The sequence below is a fragment of the Lepisma saccharinum genome, chromosome 4, assembly GCF_977018435.1.
Source record: "Lepisma saccharinum chromosome 4, izLepSacc3.1, whole genome shotgun sequence".
NCBI classification, from domain to species: domain Eukaryota; kingdom Metazoa; phylum Arthropoda; class Insecta; order Zygentoma; family Lepismatidae; genus Lepisma; species Lepisma saccharinum.
Window position 1 is genome coordinate 77,123,963 of NC_139232.1, and position 13,812 is coordinate 77,137,774.

Consider the following 13,812-nt stretch of genomic DNA (forward strand, 5'->3'; position numbering starts at 1 on the left):
TGTTGCACAATGGGTTATTATTGTTGTTACAAATAAGCGCAACTTACAAGTTTAGAAATTTCATAATATAATTGTGACCTGTTCAGTATTACTGTTCAATTTGTACAAGATTTGACCTCATGAATGGAAATCAATCAAGTCAATTAACAAACAAACTGAATACACCAACCATTCCACCATGAGTAATAATGAGCATATTGAGCACCTCTATTGTGCATAGTAAGCATATGTTGTTGAAGATACATATTTATTTTCAGTGTAGGATAATCCATATTACAATGTTCCAAAAAAGATGTTGAATTACTTTACATTCCTCTGCATATTCCACTGGAAAGAGAATTATAACCCAGAACTGGGACTATAAAAACCTGTATCAGAATTACATAAAGTGCATATCTTTTGTTAGTTGGAACTGTAATGAGAGTATATAACATATGTGCTCTTAGAACATGCATAAATATATTAGTATGATCAATAACAAATATTATCAAATCTGAAAAACTGCACACGAATTCAGTCTATAACAACATAGTTGAGAAATATGACAAACAAACCCACCACAAACATGCAAGAGTGCGTGATAAGTAAACACTCCAATCCTGACTTCCACATAGGAAAATAAAGCCTTCAAATCTCTGACCTTTCTTTCCTTAAAGGTTTCGACACTTGTTAATTCCACTGGAGTCATACATGCTTGAGTCTCGTCCATTTTGGTACACGTGTCACTTCACACTTCACAAGAAAATCTATTAAAGAAAAAATATTATGCTTATATATAATTTTGCATTCTATAATTACTTGATTTGAAATGCAAATCATTGAGGATGTTTCAGAACATTAAAAATAAATATCTGCACAAAAACAAAAATGAGTACCAAATCTCACCTGCCTATCTGCCACATGTAAGCATATAGGATTCTATTCCTGGAACTTGGGACAACTTTGTTTTCTCTATGGATTGTTGGAATCTGTGTTTGTGTCTAGGCTGACAAATGTTTTAGTCTTAGGAATGCTTCTACGAGTTTTTTTAAAAGACCTAATTCTTAGCTATAATAGTCTCAAAACTTTTGTAATGAATTTTAATATTTGATTGTCATTGTTAATTCTTTAGCACATCAAATTTTTCTATAGTACTACAAACAAAGGATACTGTGGTTAGAGTAACAGTGAGCATGTTTCAGGCAAAATGGAATCAGGCTAATCAAAGTTGTCTTTATATTCACCATGGCACCAAGGGTACCCATACTGAAATTGGTGCTGGTGACTCTGTACACTTACATTCTTCATGAAAATTGTGTGGGTAAGAGGCATAACCATGTTGCCTTCTCACCTCAACAGCAGGCTACATGTATGCATCGGCAAACAGCATCCATGTGACTTGTTGCGAGAAGGTAACACAGGTATGCCTAACACACTATAATACGAACATTTTGTGTTATTTTTAGATTGCGGTGATGTGATATCGCAAAGCAATGGGTGGTTTCATCACGTTACTAATAGCAATTTTATGTTTTTGTTATGTTCGGTGTGTTAGGTATAATGGTATTAGAATTTGCACATTTTCATTCCGGCATTAACCAATGTTCTGTTTAAAAACTTAAAAAACAGTGAAAGTGCTCCCAGATATGATACAATGGACAAATGCTGGTCACACTTATAGGTTTAATGCTAACAGTAATTTTGTCTTTGTTAGAATATACACTTTCTTTTATTATTATTATTTACTTATTTATGCATGTGCATGCAATGATATTTCATTTTTAATGAATTGTAAAACTGCTCCAGGATACAATGAATTGAAAACCTGGTAGCACTTCGAGGCTCAATAACTTATTTGTGGTTTTTTAATATTGAAATTTCATGTTACGATAAACACTTAAATTTGTCAATTAAATTTAAAAAAGTAAATTTCTGAGTGTGTATGGTTGGCCATTGGATTCTTCAAATTTACTGAAACAATTATAGTGTGAACTAATAAAAACAGTTTTTCTTGCAGTACCAAGCTTTTAAACTCTAGGGAAAAAATGTGTTAAAAGGTTGAGTATTAACCCTCAAGTCATGTGTGTGTGTCATCAGTCAGCCATCAGCGCAGAACTCAGTGCCGCCCTACTAAAACCAACTTTATTTACATGCATTATTTATGCAAATTGATGTTGAATTCACTAGCACTTACTCGAAATCAGGCGAAATATATATGAATGCAAATATGTCCATTTCAAAAATTTTCATTAGCTATTAAAGGAAATAAACTACAAAAAAATTAAAGTATCTCCGGGGATAACAAACTTAGACTCTTAAAGCAAATGCACCAAAAAAGTATTCTAAAAATAATAAAAACTTTACCATATAATGAACGAACTCACTGATCACATAATTTTTCAAACAAATTGAAATCGTATAACTTATGAGGACTAAGAATGGAACTATTTGTTCCAAAATTCTCACTGACTTACAGAAAATGCAACTCCAAGATACTTCCAAATATTTTTAAAAATGTTCAAATCTCAATATTTCCCCCCTGCTTTAACGAGATCTATGTAAAAATAAAAAAACTGAATGTTGTCAATTTTCAATATTGTTATTTTGACAACTTGGACATTTCGTATGGGTACTGTATACAAATAATTTGCATTCCGAGTAACATACTGTCGTTTTATTGTTCTTTTTTGCCTCCACATTCTGTCATGACTGACGCCCCATGATTTAGGGTAGGAAACATTCAAGCGTGAGGTACAGAGTGCCTAAGGGGTACTGATCACTTCAGAGGTGCGTAAGCTACTGAAAGCACATTAGAAAAAGGCACAAACATGTTTTCACGAGAATAGTGTAGATAGGTTACCTAGTGCTTTCCCACCCGTTATTGCACATTTAAGGGAAAGAATTAAGTTTTTAAAAAGGTGGCACTCCGCATGGGTTACGGAGGGTTAAAAAAGGTATTGTCACTTAGTTTTAATTAGTTTTATGATAAATGACAATCTGCAAACATTCAATTATAGTGAGACAACACTGACAACTTACCTTTGTAATGGTGAAGACCACAGTTACAGGTAATTAATACTGATGCTGTTATACACATGTGATTTCCACATAGATTGATTACTATACATGCTAGAGAGACTTTGAGTAAAAAAAGGTAAAGTGCTCCCCTGTGCATAGCACCACGCCATGAAGGCGTATAGGGGGTGTGGGGGTAACGCCCCACACTTTCTTGATCCGGTCGTGAGTGGGGGTGATGTGATCAGCATCACGCCCCTGACCGCCTTTACCCCCCAGGGTTTCCCCCAGGTACCCATGTTATTCGACGCTGGGTGGGCGGCGGGGCCGCTTCCAACCTTAGAAAAGTTCCCGGATTTGAACCAGCCGGGGATCGAACCCGGGACCTTGAGCATGGTAGTCAGATGCGTTACCGACTGAGCCACCGCGGCCAAAACTTTGAGTACCTTTGTAAATATTATTATTTGAACAAACTTTAGATGGTTATGCAACTAGATTGGTCAGCTCAGGGTTTGCTATCTTAACATTATAATTAAACCTGTACATGTTTACAATGCTCTTAGGTGACAGTTCCGATTGATTCATCATTTTTTTTCAAATTCTCCTAGCAGGAAGAAGGAAGACTAATTATCGTAAAATTTTGTAAAAAAAAAAAAAAAAGGTAAAGTGTTCCCCTGTGCTTAGCACCACGCCATGAAGGCGTATAGGGGGTGTGGGTGTAACGCCCCACAAATTTTGTGGCACACGAAATTTGAACCTTCCTTACAGTAATGAGGGCTCCGTGGTCACATCACCCACCCTCGATTTAGAGCACATCTCAAAATATTTTCGTCCAAAATGAAGTTTCTTCTAAGAAAAGAAGTTCCAAACAAGTACGGAAGGTAATTTTTATAGTTCTACGTGCTACGAAACTTACATTTTTATAACATTAAAATTCCTTACCTACGTAACGTCAATACAGTTTTTCAGGGTTTCCATCATGGATTCATGTCACAGGAGAATGACCCGCTATTCGTTCAGTGCCTTGCCTTGGGATAAAGAGGTAAGTTACCTTCTGAGGTTTAATTTTTTGGTACCTCCCTAATGTTTAAGTGTGGCAAATGTTGGGCATGTGGCTCCGGGCAGTTTCTAACATGCCTTCCAATGACTCTATAGAGAAAGGCGGGCCGTGATAGCGGTAGGAGGCGGTAGGTTAATTACCTCAGGGGCGGAGCCCAGAATCGGCGGGAAATTTTGACAGCCATTTTCATGACATATTTTGGGGTATAGCCCTGAAAAACAGTTTTTACATACATCCATTGGTACGGGTGATATGAAACTACCATGGCCGCAAGTAGGGTAATAGTCTATATTACATACTTTTGCTAAGGAATGTGTCATATATCGTTGGAAAGCTTATTGTATAAGGAATTAAAAAACGTCAGTCCTGACGCGAGGAAAAGCAACGTGTAGGAGGAAATCGAGGAAAACCGTTGTTATCCGGATATGCGTAATTGAACGTACGGAGGGAATAGAGTAGAGTGCTAATGGAACCTAACCTAAAAGGCCTAACCTAACCTCTTAGGCATACCTTGTCCCTGTGAATGGTTCGTGGGGGCCACCCGTGCATGGTTTTTGGGGCTAGCGTGAATGGTTCGTGGGGCTATCATGAACAGAAACCGGAAAGAAGGGGGGAAAAAAAAGTACTTACGAAAAGAAATGCCACAGTCTGGAAACAAGTCAATAATAAGGGTTTTCAATGATGCACTAAATTGTTACTGGGGATAAACGTACTATCCATAAGTTTTTTTTTTGCCAAATCCGCACTCCTTTTTATTGGAACTCCACTAAGTGGTCCACAAAAGAATCCGAAGGAACTTTTTGTTTTGGAAGAAAAACTTAGCCACTCGCCAAATGGATTCAATCCGTTGTGTATGTGTATGTGTCGAGTCTGGTGTAACAACGCGGTTCTCCGGATCGCTATGATTTACTGTCTTGTGAATATATCCAAGGGAAGACAATCCAAGGTAAGCTTTCCACATGTCTGTGTGTATTTCTGTACCAGGTGCCACATGATGTTGAATTAAATTCAGAAGTACGCCAGTGCTACGTACATTTTCGGGACACACCTCAAGTCGCCAGAATTCTTATTCTCTAACATTCCAATTACCCAATGTTCTTCAATATGCCGCAAAAAAGCAATCACCACTCCGAACGCAAACGAGCGAACATCACAACGCGGACGCAAACACAAGCCTGCAGTGTTGTTAACCCCCATCGCTTACCACCGAAAGGAAAAAAGGATGGCAAGTAGATTCTAGCCACAAATAGACTTCCACCTCGCAACTTCAAACAGCTATATCTCAACTTTAAATGGCTCTACAGTCGTAAATACTTTTTTCCGCCCTACAGAATTTTGTTCTTCACAATTTGCAACACAATCTTCATAAAAAAAAAAAAATCCTTGCGAAATCGAGGGTGGGTGATGTGACCATGGACCCATAATGAGCACTATTTGGATTTCGAAAAAAAGTTATTATGTTGTTTTTTTAAAAAAAAATTACCTTATGCAAGCATGTGCGCTTCCGATGGACAATGTATATTCCGTTGACAAGCGACTGTAAGTATTGTAGACTAGTGGAAATTAATGTAGAAGTAAAACGGAACATTTAGAATTAATTTAGGGACTTAATTTTAATGCTAAGAGAACCAAACCTGGCCTGCATAACCTAACTACAAACGCATATATTGAACAAAATCTTAAGTAATCGCCAAAACTCTGCAGTATGTATTAACAGAAGTAAATCGAAATCGGGTTAAAATTCCATTCATAGCTTGATGAAATAGGAATAAAACAAAAGGAACTTGGCCCTCATCGGAAGTGTTACCCAAAATTCTGCATGCCAAACCGAAAATTTTACTGAAGATACTTGCTGTATTGTAAATTCGCTCAGAATTGCTTAAACTGACCTAAATAAATTAACTGTGCAATCAAAAATAACAAAAAAGCAATAGTTCACCTGTGATCATTACATGGACATTTTTCTAGCTGACTTTACATGAAATCATCGATACTGGCACTACATTTATTGACGATATTTGTAAGCCGAAGAATTACCAAAGCTAAAGCAGTAGACAAAACATATGAGTAGCTGCGTTTATACAGCGGTGTAACAATCCTTGACTCCCTGTGTACAGAAGAAGAAGAAAGAGTATTGTGGTACAGTCAACGGCAAAGATATTGGCTATGATATTGGTTCGAAGCAGGCATTGTTCCCTGCTTATTGAAGTCTTAATTTCAATTCATTGTCAACACATTGTGTAATCAGACCGAGTGAAAATTGTGCACTAATTCCAATCTCCAAAAATATCAACTCGAATCGACCAAAGGGGGCAAGGGGGCGTGCACCACGTAACAAATAGAAAAATTCATTACAAATGCTAGTGCAATCCAAATACAGTATACGTTTTTGTGTGCTATTTATGAGTGGTATATTAAATTTGATTGCCCCTCGCCCTCAGAATATATCTTCCCCTTGTGCCATTCTCTATTTTTTCTGCCTCTGTCGCTGGTCGCCAGTGGCGGCTATTGTGTTACAAAACTGGAGGTGCAAGGTACCAAAACTGGGAGGCGAGGACAGTTTACTTGCCATTTGTAGATAAGGTTTAGCATCAGGGGCAAGGACTATTACTAAGTATTTAGAAAAATACTAATGCTTCAATAAAAAATATTCTTGTCTTGACTCCATGTATATTTTTCTTACGAACAGGGACTTATAGGTTAAGTTTATTTTACTTCAATTTTCTACCATTGTGGCTAATCGCGAAGGCAGTCGATGAGATTGGGGCAATATGGTATATTTTATTTGGTAAGCGCTATATTTTTCATATTTCAACATATAAAACATTTCAGATTCTAAAATGGCGTAACAAAATGATTCTTTCACCTTTTACTTAATATTTTCAAATCCCAGACTGCTATTCAGAGATTGAGATTAAGAATTGAAACTATCAGTAATTTTAGAGTATTCCTAGGCTAAGTTTCGCAACGAAGTCTTTCAAATATAGTGCATGGTTGGAGAGGGCCGAGGTGTCAAATATGGGGCAAGTCGCCAAGCTATGCAGGGGCGGCGCCAGAAATTTTCGACCGGGTGGGTAGAAGCTCCATAGAGATAGATTAGGGTGGGCAGTATAAATGTAAGACCATGTATGTGTACGTAAGACGTATGTATCCCCCTCTTTCTCTTACACTCCCGATTTTCCTCTTACTTCTTTTCCCTTTCCTTTTCTTCCTTTCCTCTTTATTCTTTTCTAATCTATTCTCGCATCTTGTTCCATTTCCTTTCGTTTTATCTCTGATGGACACAATTATTTCAAGGAAGTGTTTACACATGTTCAGCCATACACCAGCCATACATTCTAATCACATTCTTTCATGCATGTTAATACAGTGAAATAAATGTGAATTAGGTTTAAGCTTGTGTTGCAAATACAAGGCACATGCTTGATTTTATGTATTCGGCGACAATGATAGAAAGTGGGATGGTAGACAATCGTGAAGTTTCTCGTAATTTAAATGCATGTTCCTGAGCATAGTATTTTCATCGTATAAGTTTTTGACTGAAAGAGTTTTCTTACTCCTTGGGGGTTACTTTTCTTGGCTTACAAGGTTTGTACAACTGACAAATCTATCTGAATGTTTGTAGTAGCAGCGATTGGGTGCCAACATTTGAGGGGTAAGGACAATATACGCAGGGGTACCCATCCCCCAAAGGCCAATGGCGCATGCCCGCAAAAATCATGTCCATGTCACCCCCCCCCCCCAAATCATATCATTTGCGCCCTGAAACTATATCGTAATCCCTACACCGAAAGTAACTTTCTTCTTAGCTTTTTGTTACAAATGATGCACCTGCTTTAAAGTAAGCAGTATACCAACACTAAGCACTATATTTTAAGAAGTGATGTTACTCATGAATGTGAAGAATATCGCTCATGTCTTGTAATGCAGCTATAGCATAAAAATTCACATCCACCTCAGTAAAGCGCCAAACACGCATTGTTGTAACAAACACATTATTGCGAGCGAAGCAAGCAAGAACATTTTTGCATCCATTTCTTTGCAGGCTTTCAAGAATATTAATTGAATGGGGTGTCAATACTTTCTTAGGATCCCGGGATATTTAGTCTTTTCCAACTTCGGTGTTGGCACGTTCGGGGTCGAAAACGTGTGGATACCATATCGCTAAATACAGTCTCCAAAATTTAATGTTCAAACTCTCTCTTCACTACAGAAATCCCTTGACAATCTAAAATTATCAAGAGCTTCCTATCTCCCCCTTTATATTTAATACTCAATCCTACCACAAAAATGTCCATGCCAATTTTAGACTTAGGCTACTGTTGATATTGAAGACTGGATATTGCCTCCTCCAAAAATTAATTCTCAGTCTCCACACCAGAATTTCTGCAACATTCTAAGACAATAGTAATACACAAGAATTGGATACCTTAATGCTCAATGCCCCTCTAACTAAAATACCCGCCATAATCTAAGACTTAGAGTTGAATACTGTCCCCGCCAACGTTTAATTCAGAATTCCCCCCAGAACCCACGTGTCAATTAAGGTCTAATATGTAAGAGTTGGATATTTATCCCCCCCTCGCACCTTCAATAATGACCTTAAACGCTTTATTTTCTTCATGTAATGGATTAAATATGGTGAATTTAAGGTATAAAATTTTTACCTGTATTTTGGAAAAATATATAAATGTTCAATTTTACATTATTTGAAGGGGAAAAAATCCCTCAAAGAATCTCGATGGCGCAGCCTGCGCCATAATTCCCCCTGTGGGCACCCCTGAAAATATGTTTTCTTGGTAGAAAAGGCTTAGCATAAAGAGGCCATAGTGCGGTGGCAAAAAGTGGCAAAATGTGGCTGGGGAACTGCATCCCCCACTTCCCGCTCCTCCTAATCGGCTCCACTGAATATTTGGATTAAAATGAACATCTTATTAGGAATGATTTAAAACACACACGGAAAACAAATTATTTGTTCATTGTCCATTAAGTATCCCTAGGCTAATGAAAGGCTATTTTGACAAAATATCACTCGTCATAAGTAATAAACAAGTAAGATGGAGAAATCTGTTCAGAATTTAAGAGATTATTATTATTATTATTATTATTATTTTTCTTAGCTACATTGCTCTTCGTTTTGTGAAGAACTGTCATATTACTAATGCGGGAGAAGCAATACACGTATGGTTACACGAACATATTTTTTGAGGTAATAAAATGATTTAGAACACAAGGAATTCATCGAAGTTGATCATCGTACCAGTAATAAATCATCTATTTTTAATTGGGTTGTATGGCGTGACCATTTCGAACACACTAGAATGTCAACCTCTATCCTGTGCAGCATACCCTGGAAACTTTATTATTTCAGGGCAACGAGTCCCTGGCGCCTGGAACCACTGTCAAAGTAATAATTTATGAGGGTTTGTATTTTGAGTGTCAGCGTGTGTTTGTTTTCGGCCCTTCGTTACTTTCATCTAATCACCATTGAACCTTATAACGTCGTCATTATTAAAATTAGCAAAAAAATGACTTACAATAAGGCAAATCAACCAGAACTTACTTTTCCAAAAATGGAGTTTCATTAGTTTATACCTCTTAGAAAGTTGAGGTGGTAATTTCAATCACACAGCGTTTCATTAGTGGATCAAGGCAGCTAATTCCGTGAACAATGACGTTGTTTTCCGAAAGCCTCAAATATTTGTCTCAGGTAATCACCCTCTTAAAATAGACGCATCTTCTGTGGTGATAAAATGCCACGTTTGGTGCGAGTTCTTTCTGTATATTTTTCCCCAATGGCATAACGCTGTCGCATTATAATGAAGAGGTCATGTGTTCGACTCCCCCCTCCTCTGGTGGAAGCTCAATAAATACTGGTTCGGACTACACGTTAAACTGTAGTTTTGTTCCCGATTAGCCTATCTGAGCATGAAAGTGGGCTTAGAAACAAACTAACAAAATCGTATTCTGGATACTTCGTGACATAACTTTTTCTCTTTACTTCAGCTGCATCTACAGATTCTGTTGACATTTTCGGCTAATTCATGTGACAAAATTTGTGTGAAACGAGGATTTCTAAATAGGATAAGCCACTCATTAGCAATTGAATAATTCTGTAGCTTTTTCCATATATAACTGATTTATTAAAATTTATTCACTTCGGTTTTGTAGTGATTGTTGTGATTCCTTCTTATTAGTAGAAGGAATATATAGTTGATATTTCGTATATCATATTGATATTTGAAGATGACAGGTATATAAAAATTGTAATGAAAAAAAGGGACACTTCTGGAATTTTAATGCAAAGCTAATTAAAATTATATTATACTCTATAGCAGGCATGTCCAACTTCAATCAAGCAGTGATCTACTTTTTATTGTCACAACAGGCAGTGAGCTACTATCAATCGTTAATCTTTGCAAAAATTTGTACCTACTCAGCCATTATACATTATAGAAGTTGAATTCAAATAACGTATATTCGTATAATTACAATAGATAACTGCGATCGACCAACAAACGCCCCGCGATCGACCGGTCAATCGCGATCGACGCGTTGGACATGCCTGCTCTATAGCATACTTAAACTCGAAGGTTTATGGCTGCAGCAACACAAGCCTTCCATCTGTCCCTATCCTGGGCAAGATCAATCCAATCTTTTCCATCCTTACCGATTCATTTTAGGTCCATCTCAACGTTATCCCTCCATCCTCGTCTTAGCCTTCCTACTGGTCCCTTACCATCAGGTTTCCCAACAAGAATCCTGTAAACTATTCATTCCTCTGCCATTCGTGTCACATGGCCTGTCCATCTAACTAAGTCTTCTTGATTAAATTATTCTAATAATTAAAAAGTCGAAATAATTTATTGTGTTGCTGGAGGAAGTAACGCTAAGATTATGTTTAGATTTCTTTATTTGGAGACTATTTTAACCATAGCCAGGCTGGAATATATATATACGTAGTGGAGGCCCGGAGCTGCAGCCCTCAAGTTCACCCTCAATTCTGATTTAATCTTGATCATATCCTGCATAATTTTGAGCCTCCTAAGCCTACTAGCTGCTTTTAAACATGGAAGTATTAATTTGATCACAGTTTTTGTTTCAACAATGACAAAAGTGGCTTTTTATGGGTTGATAATATGTGAACATTTCCAGCATAGATAATATTCACAAGTAAAATATACATGTTATGAATACCAGTTTACACTTAAATATTTAATGATTCATATATCCCCGAGTATATGTACTTATTGAATTTGATTGGGTGGGCAATTGGGTGGGCACAGGAATTTTTGGGTGGGCGCTTGCCCACCCGTGCCCACCCCTGTCGCCGTCCCTGAAGCTATGCCAACAGCTTTAAAATTAGATATTTTGATCTGTAATTATCGTAGCAGCTAGGTACTTGGTATTGCGTTTGAATGAAATCAGTCTGAGCTTTACATGTCTTTTCAGATCAATGGCCCCTCTTAGATGTTTCAGATTTGAGAGAAGAACCTAAGACTGTTTTAAGATTAGGTCCCTTAGCATTCTTCTATTAATAAACCTAAATGCTCTCGTAGTTAGGTTAGGTTCCGTTAGCATTAAAATAATATCGCTAAATGCTTTCTAAAGAAAAAAGGTTCTAGATTACCTGTACATTCATGCCCACTAATCATAAACTTGCATTTTCCACGTCTTCTGCAGTTATTCTACTCTGAACAATGACCGCGTTGTCTGACCAAGTCTAAATTTGGAAAGGGAAGGGGAGAATAGCTTAAGTTTGAATTTCCAAGAATTTACAAGGTGTTCCTTTTCTCATGGCCGATGATCTTTTTGACAGCAAGGCAGGCGCGGTTGGCCCTATAGCGCACAGGATCAGTGAACCCCCAGTAATATACGATAATCACCTCGAGAATGAACAATGAACAATGTCTTTAAATTTTCACATTATTTCGCTAAAAATTCTACACAATAAGTCATGTATTTGTGCCCGTAACACGGCGAACTCTCTTGCTGAGAAGAAGAAACCGCGAATCGGCCGCCCTGATACAGACCCTCAGTTGAACCCCCACAGGACAGCTCGTGCCATTGTGAAAGCTTCGTGCGGGAGCAGAAGCGCGAGGAGGGTATAGGACAAAATACATGGGAGATGAGATTCCAGAACCTATGTCTCTACCCAACGGTCATGCGCACTTCGTTCTCTCGCAGAAGCCGCGGGACAAGGCTCCTTTCTCGCTGCTTCCTCCCTTCCAGTGTTGCTGTGTGCGGTTCAAGTTTGAAGCGCACACATTACATATTCAATCTTCTCTTGTATCATTTTTGCACCGAACTTCTTGGAATAAATGCAAGATTGTGTCAGAGATGGATGAGTGGAAACAAATAGAAGCTGGAATTAGATGCGATGAATTAAAATAAAGGAGATACATTACCAAAATACCTTGTGCATGCATTCAGAGGTTTTTCCTTAAAGGTGGAAACACTTCGGGTTCGCGAAAGAGAAAGAATGGCGCGAAGACGTGACTCGCTGTCGCTCGGTGTCAAAGTCTCAAGTTTTTTAGTTTTTGAAGTGCTTGGATACTTGTTGGAAAGTATTAAGTGATGCTGCGAGTGAAACGAGGGATGGACTTTACCTAGGTTATGTCATTTGATGCAGTGTAGGCGTTGCTGTCCGCGCAGGTAAGAAATGACCGATAGAAATGCACATAATTAACGTAAACAAACTTCCTTGTCCACTGAAAAAAAAGCGTGTGCTGGTCGACCAGCCCCAAATTTGAACAAACCTGTCGCGTATAAATGAAAGGGTCTCAGGCTCGATTTCTAGTATGCGCATGCCATTAGTTGCCATTTCCCTTTAACAAATGTAGGACCAGTTCTGATTAGTCAGCATGGACGTCCGGAAGGGGAAAAGGGGGCCGCCGCCCCATGGAAATTGAATGTAAACAAAAAATTATATATTACACGCATATAATTTAATTTCAGTCACAGTAATTTTTGGTAATTATTATAAAAGCGTTGCAGTAACTTCAGACTGAAGGAGTGTTTTTTGCTCCTCGTGGGGAAAAAATATATTACTTGCCCCTACTTGAGGACGTCCATGATATTCCAACAAAACTCAACTTTTTTCATAAAGGCACAATTTATTGTAGTTTCAGCCCTAAATTTATTCGCACACCCCTACAACAAAACCTTATACTCCCAGATAAAAAGAATTCTTGACAAAGCTTTTAAACCCTCCCCCATCCTTTTGTTGGGCGAAGGAAGTATATTTTGCGGAAAGTGAATATATGTCACATCACTTCAGTGAACCCCCAGGTAAATAATGCACGAGCCGCGCCTGCAGCAAGGGGTCTCTAAAGAAAGCTCATGTTCGGAAAGTGCACCGGAAGATTTAAAGTTAAGCTGTCCTCCGACCCTCTGTAAACAACCGTCTCACTTCGAGTAACGTATCACTCCGCGCCAGCTGTTCGTGAATGGTGCGGCCATCATATGCTGCTCACTCGCAACCTTTAATTTTACGTAACATGGAAAAACGTATTCTTATTTTAACTGATAAACTACAGATTGAAGTATAATAAATTGTCTACAAGTGATTAAATACGTGTTCTTGTTCAAGAATGAACATATTTTTCTACGCCAAAAGTTCCATTTATCTGACACTGGGTTAACAGATCCCCCTTCCCCCCTCCTCTCATTAAGACAGCGCCAAAGTTATACAAGAGAGTGAGAGATTCGTTTCAGTAAATTCAACCCTTTTGGTTTTATTGCTTCCTCTTCCACCA

The 13,812-nt window shown here is 38.1% G+C and overlaps 1 protein-coding gene across 5 annotated transcripts in view; it reads right to left on the reverse strand.

Moving 5' to 3' along the window:
- Positions 1 to 6,109, reverse strand: part of subdued (anoctamin 1) — a 90,193-nt gene extending 84,084 nt beyond the window's left edge. For 4 of the 5 annotated variants that reach the window (XM_083120810.1, XM_083120809.1, XM_083120807.1 and 1 more), the window contains exons 1-2: positions 5,994 to 6,092; positions 559 to 746 (exon numbers count right to left, since the gene is read on the reverse strand). In XM_083120810.1, the coding sequence (XP_082976936.1) occupies positions 559 to 612 (54 nt within the window). In that variant the 5' untranslated portion in view covers positions 613 to 746; positions 5,994 to 6,092. Of the gene's footprint in view, positions 1 to 558; positions 747 to 5,993 lie in introns of all 5 variants that reach the window. The other variant, XM_083120808.1, reaches the window with a different exon arrangement.
- Positions 6,110 to 13,812: the final 7,703 nt, after the last annotated feature.